Source organism: Plectropomus leopardus, chromosome 3 (genome assembly GCF_026936395.1).
Source record: "Plectropomus leopardus strain MGB_pleo_1.0 chromosome 3, ASM2693639v1, whole genome shotgun sequence".
NCBI classification, from domain to species: domain Eukaryota; kingdom Metazoa; phylum Chordata; class Actinopteri; order Perciformes; family Serranidae; genus Plectropomus; species Plectropomus leopardus.
Genome location: NC_142178.1, coordinates 36021087 through 36033809, shown reverse-complemented (window position 1 = coordinate 36033809; position 12723 = coordinate 36021087). Strand labels below are relative to the sequence as shown.

General features: G+C 39.6%; 1 protein-coding gene across 1 annotated transcript in view; it reads right to left on the bottom strand.

The window, feature by feature from the left end:
* Window positions 1-12723, bottom strand: part of LOC121941708 (voltage-dependent T-type calcium channel subunit alpha-1I-like) — a 295976-nt gene that overhangs the window by 206718 nt on the left and 76535 nt on the right. The window contains exon 3 of the mRNA XM_088074767.1: window positions 10492-10924. Within this exon, the coding sequence (XP_087930893.1) occupies window positions 10492-10910 (419 nt within the window). The 5' untranslated portion in view covers window positions 10911-10924. The remainder of the gene's footprint in view (window positions 1-10491; window positions 10925-12723) is intronic.

Below are 12723 nucleotides of genomic sequence, written 5' to 3'. Positions count from 1 at the left end.
TCTGCCTGAGAGCCTGTTAACACGATATTTGAAGCTCTATCTTCATTTTCAGCCCAGCATCAGTTGTATCACACAGATGTGGATACAATGACAGAACTCCCTGTGGGAAACCACTCTGTTGTACAAAGTAGGGAGGAGAAACCACAGGCTGTGACAAGTTTGCCTTGACGTTTCATTTGGTATGCAACTTTGCAGTTGATTCAGCATGGGAAATGCACAGTTTCGCAAAAACAAATGGCAATTTCACAAAGACGGTGAGACTGCTGGAAGCACCTTGGTGTAGAAATTCATTTCCAACTAAAGGATATTTCTTAACCATTTTAGTCCTGGTGCTTTGATTCAGAGAACTGAATCTACTTAAGTGCTCTCCAAACACCAAGTGCGTCACAATACAACAGGGATGAATCCCTTTGGGTTGCAATATGGTTAAGATTTGACAAATAAAGGTTTTGTTGTAGTTACATAAATTCACTGGAAATAGCAGGTAGGCAAAACAGTTTAGGGCTCTTTTCTGTTAATGCTGCCTTTCCTCAGATTTGCACATCCAGCAAGAAGATGGCCAAGAACCAAAACATCTTGTAGCTCAGTTAAATATAATTATTGCTGCTGACGTTAAATCAAATGACTCCCTGTAGTGTAAGAGGATGAGTAGATCCCACTGAGAATCAACCAGGAAAATCAATCATCAACTGAAGATGTGCTTTAATTTACCTATTTTAGGACACTATCATACACAGTTTGTGAAAAATCCCAACTGTAGTGTCAAACCAGATGCCAGGACACAGTGTTGGCAATGTACATTTCTGCAAAACATGAATATATTACATTTGCAAATTTAATTTATGAATGTTTCTGAAGTTACATATATGAGCTTCCTATGTCATCTCTCAGTGGATGGGATGGCAGATGGCGAATTACCAAGGCAAGGCACCTGCCAAGCTGAAGACCACTGTTGGAGACCAATAAGAAACAAAATAGATGTTTTTTAGCAACCTGTCACTGTTTTTCCACCGGGTAGAGCACCAAGAAAGCGTCTGCATTTTTAAACTAAGACACTGCTATGTTCTCTGCTGGGATAGTGCTATAAAGAGTGACTTTTACCAGGATTTTACAGCATTTCCTGTCAGGATAATTTTATGAAAAGAAGTTGTTTTTTTGTTGTTGTTTTTTTACCAAGATATTGCTGCTTTTCCAAGTAGGACTGTGCCCATAAAATTGGGGTATTTTCATCCAAATCATATTTGCTGAATAATAACCAAATGGGTTTTTCTGTGCCTACACCACACATTAAACACTACACAATAATGTAAAAATGCAACAGTATCCATGGTTTGCAGAATCGTACAACATTTTTTCTGCCGTCTGGGTTGGTAGTGTAAAGATTAACAAGCCATTGTTTTTATATAATAATCATTAATGCTGCATTAATGTCAACCAAAACCATATTAGAGCTACATAGAGCTGCAGATCATGCTGTTGATTCTCAGTGGGATCGCAGAACTAACAATACTTTCACATAAAAGAGAGTAGTTTGAGTTCACTGTAGTGTTAAAAAAATCAAAAGCATTCCTTTGTTGAGCATAAACAACAATGTTTTGTAGGGCACTGAATAACATTACTTTAACATTATTCCTGTGATAATGAGTGCTATGTGCCCATGTTTCTAGGTTAAGGTATAAATAGTTTTGTTGTTAAAAGTAAATCATGATGCTGATTTTAGGAGCCGCATGACCGCATGACTTGGCAAAATGAGTATAACAATTACATATAAATACAATTAAAGTACAACATGTCCGAGTAGAGCAGACTTACATTTCCGGTATTGACAAGAAGTTTTCAAGTAAATACATACACAGCTTAATTTGCAAGGCATTGCATCTAGCGAGAGGACATGAAAGGGTGCATTTAGTCCAGAGATATAATTGAAGCAACAGCAAAAAGGACTAGTTACAGGAATGTTGTGGTGAATCAATTGCATATATCAAGATCATTTATGCTGCCAATTCTAGCTAAAACTAATGCTGCATTAAACAACAGTCCTGCATAAAACCCTTCTTAACAAAGGCTGTAATATCTAGTTTTTGTTCAGTCTGCTGTGGTGTTGATTCAACTTCATGGTCATTTCTGAGGCTATTACACTGCATTATACTGAGATGTGTTTCTAATGTTTAGTCTACTACCATTGATATGAATAGTCCTTCAACCAACAATATCCACTTTTTGTTCAATGATTCTCTTGTTTCTCAAAAACAACTCCTGACACATTGCTTTGTCTTTCTTTTCTCACAAGGACAGAGTGAAACAACCGTGAAATGGACATTTTAAGTGTGTTAGCGTGGGTGACAGATAGAAAAAGGCCTGTGCAATCATAATAAAATAAACAGATGAGGAACAAGCAGGCTGACCACCAGTCACAGTAAACAACAAGAAAGTGAAGCACAAATGAAAGCCAGGAGGTAAACGGAAAAATTATGTCAGACAGCGATTTAAATAAGTGCGCAGCGACAAAAGTCTGATCTGTCTATCACTGCAGATAGCCAGAGGCGTTCTTTTTTAATGTTTACTGCCAACTATCCCACTCTGCCTCACTGCCGGCCTCTCTCTGCCTCTGCAAAAGGATTTAACACAATAAAAACTACAAATGATTTACTGTCGAGGAGGGAAGGGCGAAGAAGAGTGATGGAGACAGAGGGAGAAGGAAAGGGAGGGGGGAGCTGAGCCAGCAATCAGAACTCCTCAAGCACTAACAACTGGCTAACAATGCCAACTTAAGTCAACTTAAAAGAACACTTTTAAAACCAAACTCTTTTACTTAGCGTTTCAAGTCCAACTCTGTTTTTCAGAGTGTGCCCATTTATATTTCTCATGATAAAAACTCTTTTTCTCAAATAACACTCCCTGAATTTGTTGAAGTGCCCTCAGATTTTCTACCAGGTCGCCATGGTTCATTCAACTGTAAAGTTAAATTTTCAATTTCCAGCCACATCACTACAGCTGCACTGACCATTCTCGACCTCATCTGTCTGACTGTTAGTGGTTAGAGACTGAAAAGGGATGAGGAACTCTAAAACAAAAAAATAGCATTTCTGGAAGCAAGACATCCTGCATAGAGCCTTTTCTACTTGTATTGAAATAACAATTTTCAATGGACTGGCTTAGCTCGACTTTTGGGACCCGGTATTTTTCTCAACATCATTTTGCTGGAAAAGTATCCCCACTATGTAGGCGAGACTCTTAACTGATCGTCAAAGCAACATTAAACTGCCATGACATCACATTTAACATGAAAAAAAAAAGTGTGATCTCTTGCTGGACTCTTTCGTCAACAACCTAACAACCGAACTTCACCATTGATCATTGTGTGTTCTCAAAGACTGACATTTTTTAAAATTCTGGGTTGAGTGAATTAAAAAAATAAAAAAATAAAAATTACAGTCAATCTTTATAAAAGCTTGACATTTTTTTTTAAATGGCAGATTTGTGCGGGATGTCCTGTATCACACAATTTACAATTCCAGTGATGATTCACTAGCCAATAAGTGGTCTGCGGTATTTTACCTCCATCTTTTAGTTTCAGCTCAGCTGAAACTAGAATGATATGATACGCAAAAAAAAGGTACCAGGTACAACTCACAATTTTTGCCATTAACAAACCAAATAAGAATGATACCAAGTGAGTCAAGTTGTGCAGTAGAAATGCAGCATGAATGTTTAAAAAATAATCTGTTTTTTTAACAACTTGTGTGAACAGTTTTGACCATCAAGGCTACACAAATTCAATTACAGCCAATGTAGAGACAATTGTTGCCAACGTATTTAGAAGTGAACACAGCAATAAGTGTCTATTATATTGTAAAGTTGCAAAGTTTGAACAGTTTCTCTGCAAGATTTTATTTAAAACCATTCTTATTAGACAAAAAAAACATATTAATTCCTTCATTTTTCATTCATTCATTATCAATTTGCTCATCATTTTCCTAATCAGCAGAGAAGATATAAACATTTCTTTTTTTTCTTCTTATTCAGTTTCACAACTGCACTTGGTCTTCACCAAAATTTGCCAATATCCGTACAGAGTGAAATGAAGCACATCCGCACAAACATAAAGACAAGTTCAGGGAGTGAACAGAATGTATTTATACACACAAAGAGGATTTCACTGGCGGATCAATCCACAGCGCCACTCAATCTGAACTCACAATGTGAGAAAGTGGACCCTGTCAATATAAGCCATTTCAGTTTAGGGAAGTAACAAGGACTCACACACTTGTACACACAAGTACACACACCCCAACATTTACTCATACTTCCTCTGGTTTAGCTACAGTGATCTGATTGAATGCTGAGCGCTGATGAAGTGTAAACCAGCATCTGTATCACAGACAGACTGCGAAGTTATCCTCACTTCATATGAGAACATCACACCTTTAAAGACCTGCAGAAGCAGCAGTCGCCAACCAGTCGATCGCAATCAACCAGCAGATCTGCCCCTTTAGCTCCCAAAAATCATAGAAAAATTACTGTTCAGTTTCCTCTCTTAATTCAGCTGATGTACTTTTTACAGCTGAGTAATCGGACTGCGTTTATACAGTGCTTACCTATTTTCAGTGACCTCTAAAGTGCTTTACAACACAGGCATCATTCACCCAAACGCATTCATACACTGGTAGTCAAGGCTACCATACAATGTGCCACTGCCATCTGCTCATCAGTTAAGCCTTCAGATGACCTCACACACAATTTGAGGTTCAGTATTTTGCCCAAGGACACTTTGATATGTAGACTGCAAGGGACGGGGATCAAACCACAAACCTCCTGATTGGTAGACAACCACTATACCGGCACTGTATCAGCTCCAGTGCCGGTATGTTAACCGTGGCAAATTCCTTTATACTGCTTGTGGTAGCCCACAAGGCTGATTGCTAGCATGGCAAAATGAGTTGAAAATGCACAGTTTCCACCCTGAATCAGAAAAGGTATTTATGTCTTAACCTTGGTGAAAGACAAGTGCGTTCAGTGGGTATTGTGCCACCAAACACAAGCACTGTCTAAAAAGGGAAATCTGGAGCAGCACCACAACACCAACCACCAGAAATTAAAAAACAGCCCAACCCCCCAAAGAGCAAATAATCCGTGCCAGGAAAGTAGACAAGCTGAAATTGGGGTTGAAGTCCAGCAACAGCTTTTTGCAAAACCTGCTGCTCAAAATAAAGCTGCTACTGAAGCTTTGTTTTGTGTGTGTCACCTTTTTGCTAAACACAAGAAGCCTTTTACAGATGGTGATTTATTCAGGATAGCAATGGCCATTACCACAGAGCATGTTTTCAACAACTTCAAAGCAAAGATGACATCAAAACTAAACTCTGTGGTGTACTGCTTGGCCCAGCAACAATGACAAGGAGGGTCGAGTCATTGTCAGGGGACGTGGATTGTATTCAAGAATAAGTATTCAAGGATTTTCAAGGTCACTCTAAAAATATTTTTCACGATAGTTTGATGAATCCCTGTTTGTAATGAACACAGCTTAGCTTGTTGTATTTGTCAGAATGACTTTCCAAAATTTTAGAACAAAGGAAACTTTCACACAATTTCGCACTTAAAGAACAAGAGATGAGGATATTTACAATAACTTTAAAAGTATTTAGAGGCAAATGACATCCCCGATCATCAACCGGTGGCAATTATTATTACAGGGGCCCCAGCAATGTGTGGTGTGCATGCTGGTTTTATAGCACTGTGCCATAATGACCCTGATTTTCCCAATCTTTGTCTATTATCACTGTTTGATTCATGAGCAGACCTTGGCTGGGAGGATTATGGACTTACTAACACTGGTGGTGGTCAAACTGTAAAACTCGATTTGAGCAAAAGTGCCTCAGCACTGCTTATTCAAGGACTTATTAAATAAAAGCAGTTCTGCTTAAGGAGACCTTCTTCATGCTGATATCCGGTGGTTGAGTAGCAGCAAAGTTCTGCAGTAATTTGTTGACTTGCTGGTAAGATAAATACTTTTCTGTCTACAACGGATGATGTCAGACGATGTGTGGCTACTGGATCTCGCTCCAGCGAAAAGGCTGACACCTGCTCCACATGAGCATCACAGTGAATGTGTTCAAGACAAAATTAAAGCCACAAATCTAAAGTATGGTAGGCTGACAGATTTTACCAACCTGGAGAAAATGTCAATTTTTTTCCTTGAGCAGAACTGTGCTCACCTGGACAAAATGGCTACAGCATCCATTTCGGTGAATTAGATGTCATGGAAGATATTGCTGCATTCATCTAAAACCCATTCCCGCTCACTGATATAGAGCAGCAAAATTCCATAAGTATTTGCTCCGTCAAGTGGGGCTGACATGAGGATGGTTGATTTAAAAAAAGAAAAAGACATAGAGCTGAATGGCCGATCAAGCAACAGTGATATGCAAGTTATGTTGTTTTTTTTGGTTGCATCTATTTGAAAGTTGGACTAAAGCACTTTGTGTAATAAAACACAATTAGCCTAAATAAAAGGCCTCAAATCGGAGGTACAATCTGGGTCTTTCTCCTGACACCTCAACAGGTAAAGCTTTTCTGTCACCAAGGATTATATTTGGCTCACACCTTCCTCAATTGGTCTGAACTTTTTGACTTTTCTGTTTGATTTGAACCAAAATAAGAGGTGTAAAAACCAAAGAAATCAAATGAATAATTTCATTTCTATGGTGAAACGTCCTCCAGACCACAGTTTAAAGCAAACGGCAAAATGATGGTCCAACAAACGAGAGCTGGACCCAGTCTGGATGAAACTGAACTGTGGTTGGGTTTGTTTTAAGTGTGAAAACGTGTTTGGATGGTTTGGACTTTTAAAAAATAACATGAAGTTTTGGCTGTCGTTACGTGGTAAGGGTAGTGTAGCACCTCAGTACACAGTGTGCCTTTGGTCGAGCATTCCTGAGTGTGATGGTGGATGTGCTGGGGGCAGACAGGTGTTGATGATTGGAAAAGAGGAGAAATTAATGAAATTAGCAGTGTAACAGCAGTGTAACAGTGTACGTTTCAGTTTGTCTATGATGAATGCAGTAAAACAAAATAAGCCACAGTTGCAAACGGAGAGAGAGAAAGACAACTTTATAACACGTCAGTGGAAAAAACAATTCTTCAAAACTTTTTCCAAGAAGATGAGAAAGAGAAGATAGGAGAGGGCAGAAGAGTCCGTCTACAAACCAACTGACGTCACGTATAGGGAGACATAGCTCATGTAGGTGATACACAGGCCATAGCTGTGATTCTAGTCTCCTAATGCATCCACATAATGGCAAGGTGACACCAAAATAACTTGATAACATTTTAGGTGCTAAATTGTAAGCAACTAGACATGTTTTGAGTTTTTTGAAGATGTGTCACCTCTCATCCAGGAGCCTCTTGGATGAGAGGTGAAATGTCTTCAAGAAACTCACACCAGTCCAGTTGCCTCCAGTTTAGCACCTAGAATTACCATGACCTGGATGACTGAGAATCTCCACCAACAACCCCATGAAATGGGACAAATGGAACAAAAACGCAAAGCTTGTTTTGGACCTTAGTTCAGACATTATGGTGTGGAAAAGGCCCTGAAAAGGCTATTGAACACTGTCCTAAAGCATAGCAAACCAGACTAATTGTCTGTGGCCAAACCCTATTACTTGCATAGCAAGACCACAGCACTCACCACAGTGAAAACAGAATTGCTGGATGAGTGAAAAACAGACAATTTTGCAGAGTGGGAGAGACGAACGAGACACAATTAAAGACAGAGGATCAAAAAGCAGACAAAGCCAAGTGTTTTTTCTCTGACTTAAGAGATTTTCCTTGGGAAGACATTTCACTTAGACCTGAATGGATGACTTGCCTATTAAGCAACTCCTTTCCTCAACTCTATTTTTTTCAGCCTCTTTCTCTCCAGTTGGTTATAAATTCATGTCAGGCCCGACCAGAAGCTGACATGACGTCTGCTTAACGGAAGAAGTGCACAATGTCTACAAACCGAACATTTTTCTCAGTCTCCTTTTTTCTCCCAGTCAGGAATTACTTATGTCAGCTGGCTTCATCCCTGGGGAGGAAATGCTCTCCCTTCCTCCCAAAAACACAAATAATAGCTGTTCCATACACTTACTCATATACATGCATACTATGGCAACTTTCTCAGACGCTATTGGCAGCCTCACTTTTTGTCTCGTTTCTACCACCCGCCTCTATGTCTTTCCATCAGTCTACCTTTCCTACTCTTGTTTCCCTCAATCCCTTCATTTGTCTTCCTCTCACTGCCTCTTGCTTCCCCTTTGTTTGTCTCTGCTGTTTTCATAATCTTTTTTTCCCATTCCTCTATCTCACCTTCAGTGAACTTCAACCAGTCAGTCATACCTCTGTTTTTTTCACTCACTCATTCTCATTCCTCTCACTCAGCAGTGTTACTACTTACTCAACTCTGTCGGGGAGTTTGAGCGTAAGTGTGTGAGTCACAAATGACCTCACTGTAAGTGTTGCTCTTAAGAAACTTGATAAGCTTGGGGCAACACTCAAGCATGTAGCTGCAATTTTTGTGTTTGTGTATATACAATGGTGTGATAGAATACAAAGACATTACACAAAAATGTAGTAACATATTAAAGATGAGGTATTTCATAACCTGTTGTAGACCAAACTGTTATAAAAGGCCTCTAAGCCTGTTTAACAAACCTTAAACACCCACAGGACTGAATGATGCACACAACTGGCAACGGATATTTTCTGATCTGGGTCTTAACTGTGAGTTCAGGTTCTTACAAGAAACTCAACAAACTCTGGTAGATCAAAGCAGCAGTTCTGTCCACACAAAAGACCTCCTAACTCTCTCACTTCAGGTATGCCAAAGTAAAGGTTCACAGAAAAAGGAGTACCGTGAAACTTCAATTAATAGCCCGGGCTATCATTGCTTAAACCATAGAACTCACCCGGGTTATACTTGTGACAGTTGTCTATACGGGGCGGGATTTTAATTCCTTTCACACAAATCTGTTTCTCAGCAAAGATGGGAAATCACATTGCTTATTTAAACCTCTTTTTTGCATCCCTCTTGTTTACTCTGCAGGTATTCCTGTCTACTTTGGCAAGGCTTCAGTAAAATGAACTTTTATTTGTCAATTTAAAGCCACACGGGGCCAGTAAAAGGGACTGGGCGTTTAATTAGGATAGGTTTATATTTGAAGTTTTATGGCTTTAGTCAAGAATTTTAATGTTACCTGCTTAATGTGGGGGAATAAACGTTATTTGTTTCTTAAAGACCCAGTGAAATGATGGAACATTTTTTGCCAGTTGTAATCCTGCAGCCCTGTCTTAACTTGATCCATCATCTAGATCATGTTGCACTTATATAAGTTCATCCAGTATATTAGTTTTTAACCAACTAGCTAGCCACACCTGTCTTAAAAAAGCACTTTACTATTTGTGGGTCACGGTAACTATTGGCCAACACAGCAACATGGAGAGCGTAGACAGAAAGTAAGGGATGTGTGTTTGATTATCAGTGGAAAAAACTATGTTTTCATTCCAAAATAATGTGGTGGAGATCTAATTCATCCATCATTCTCATGTCCTCCTCCTCTAACAGCGATGGAGGTGTGTGTCAAGCCAACAGTCTGCAGACTCAGCCATCCCCTTTTTAGTGGTTCTGACCAAATGTAAAGGATTTGATTTAAATCCCTCTTGTAAATGTACAACTACTTTAAAAGTAGTAAAATTTGTTTTCAATTATACTATAATGCTACTTGTAAGCACATTTTGGGCTTGTCAATTTGTACTAAAACATGTGGGGTAAAATCTTTTAAGAAAATAGCGCAACGCAAATTTGCACTATTGTTCCTAGAGATGCGATCCGCAAGTGGAGGAGAGCCCATGGTATAGCTGAGTGATGGGAGTGCTATGAGATCACCAACAACTCAAAATAGGTGTTGAAATTGTGATCTTGTTCATTCACATTTTTCCTGCAAAACTGACTATCACAAATTGTATGACTAGTAAATCCAGCAGAATACATCATCAACCTTATCAACTTTTTTGTCCACTAGTTGTTTTTGAGAACCTCTATTATGTGAATATGCAATAAGGAGAGAGGTGCACCTTGCTAAAATGACACATAAACTGTACCTTTTTGGTGCACCTGTTTGATAAATATGTGTCTGAAGCAGAATGTGTCAGATGTGCAGTGGAAAAACAGGTGCAAAAATATCTGTGAATCTGGCCCTAGTGTTGTCGATACCATCTCATACCTCCCCTTGGGCTGTTGTCAACTTGTCAGATGAGTTGAAACATCTAAAAGCCTTGTTTCTTGTCAATTCAAAGACTCGTGAAAATTGAATCTTTTTAGAGAATTGATATTACCTTCTTCATAGCCTAGATATAGGAGAGTGCTGAAAGATTAAAAGATGATGAATACGACATTAAAAGACGGCACTTTTGGTGATAATCCACAACTCAAACTCATCAAAAGGATATGGGCTGGAGACCATGCGGATGCACCAGCTACGAGGACAGGTCGTCTGTTTGAGGCAGAAGAAGACCACAGGCGCCAGCTCGGGATAGGGCACCACCAACACACTGGTATCACTGCTGTCATCGTCATCTTCATCATCCCCATCGTCCCCATCATCCCCATCGCACTTCAGCACCTTCTCCTCCTCCTCGATCCTCTCTTCCTGAATAATCCCTTCCTCCTCTATTTCTTCCTCTTTCTCCTCCTTTTTCTTGGGACATGGGAGGTGGTACGGGGAGGGCCTGCGAGGGGAGGAGGAAGTGACGGCGTCATCGCTATCGCCCCTGGCTATGGCTGTTGTGACCCTTGAGATTGTTGCCGCTGACGGTGGCGTTGCTGTTGATGTTGCAACCCCGGGGCCTTCCTCCTCCTCGCTCGTCATGGCAACGCAACAGTCTGAGTTGAGAGAAACAGGAGAATTAAAATTAACATTTTAAATTCCTGAACCAGCGGGTCATACATCAAGATAAAAAACACTGAGCTGAATTAACGCAGAGAGAAGATGCTAAGCCAGGTTGACCAGAGGGCATTGAGATGGTAAACTAATATAAAGATAAACATCATGGTGAGTGTTAATACAGTGAGAGGTACAGTCAGCTGTGACTGAGCAGCTAAAGACAAAGCTGGTTACTATGTTGAGTGACGGCCCATTAAATGTCTGTTCTGTCTCCCTCTGCTCTGTTATCACCCACACTGAAACCCTGCTCGCAATTTTTCAATTCTAACAGCTCTGAGAATGGTATAATGCAATGTTTTAGTAATAATTTAAGCAGCTAGTTTTCTTTAAGTTCCCTGGATGTTCTTCTTAAAGTCGAGGTAACACATCATAACACATCATAAAAATGTTTTTCTCTTTTCACTTTTTTCTTTGGTGTAAATAGGACAGCTTAAGCGTGAAAGGTGGAGAGAGAGAGGATGACCTGCAAACTTCCTCAGCTGCAAACATGAGACTATAGTCCCTGATGGTGGCGACACAGCGACCATCTAAATTTCAAAAGTTTGAAAATTCATAACAAATCAATTGCACATGCTACAGCTTTGCAACTTACAACAAAACGTAGGCCCAACTGCGAAGAAACTTTTGTACACTTTGTACACTATGGTACAGATTATGTAGTCCATCAATCTATTTTAATCAAAAACTTTAAAACTCATTAAACCTATCTCCTCCCACATTTATTGCCCAATGAGAGACCAAACTTGCAACAGGGCATCTTCAGACTCTCTTACACAAACAATCTGCAACATTTTTGGATTTATCAAAAACTGAGCATACAGTGCAATAAAATTTACAGTCAATGTAAACTGTGCTGTTATCTTGTTTTTTGCAAATTTCTCCTAAATAAATCTTCAAGGTTCATTAAAAAAATGACAAAATTTTGCTGCTATGGTAGATTATGTGTGCAACATTTCAGAAATTTATCTCAAAAACGGAACCTTTGACGGCATTTTGAATTTTGCTGTCATTGCAGCCTATGGGAAAATGGTATTTTAAACATCACTCTTTCAGTTGTTTTTCTTTAAGTCTGATCACTGGAAGAAACAGGAGAGAGAGGCAGAGAGGGAGCACAAAAGAGAGAAAGCATCAAACTGCTGAAAGCTTGGAAAAAGAAATGAAGGAGTGAGGAAAAGAGTGCTAGAAAGGAGAGTTTAGTGGTTTAGTCACATGCTTACTGTTGAGAGGAATCAATACTGTGTAGCTGGAGAGAGAATAGAAGGCGCAGGACTCCTGATATGACTGAGTGGCACCTGCCCATGGATTTCCAATGAGTGAGCCGAGCGCACAATTCTCAATAAGAGCTACTGAAAGCTCAAGTCCATTTCAGTCACAGACGAGAGCTTGCAGAGGTCCTTACAGCAGACCATGCTCATGTGAGTTACAAAGCTTGTTTCTTGGGGTATTATATGACTACACAAGAAAAAGGGGCTTATTTAAAACTCTGTTTATTCGTGTTCCCTTATTGTACAGGCAATATGGAATCACTTTGTAAGTGACCAAGGAAGTGCAGCATCAACTCTCGCAACACTTTCAGTTACGTTGCCACAACAGAGAAAAGAAAGCCAGCTAATTAGAGCAACAGTACAGGGGAAATATATTGTCAAGAGGAATACTGTATCCTAAGAATGAAAATATAAGATAAGATAAAGCTTTATTTATCCGGAGGGAAATTGGGGAGTAGCGGCAGCTGCAGAAC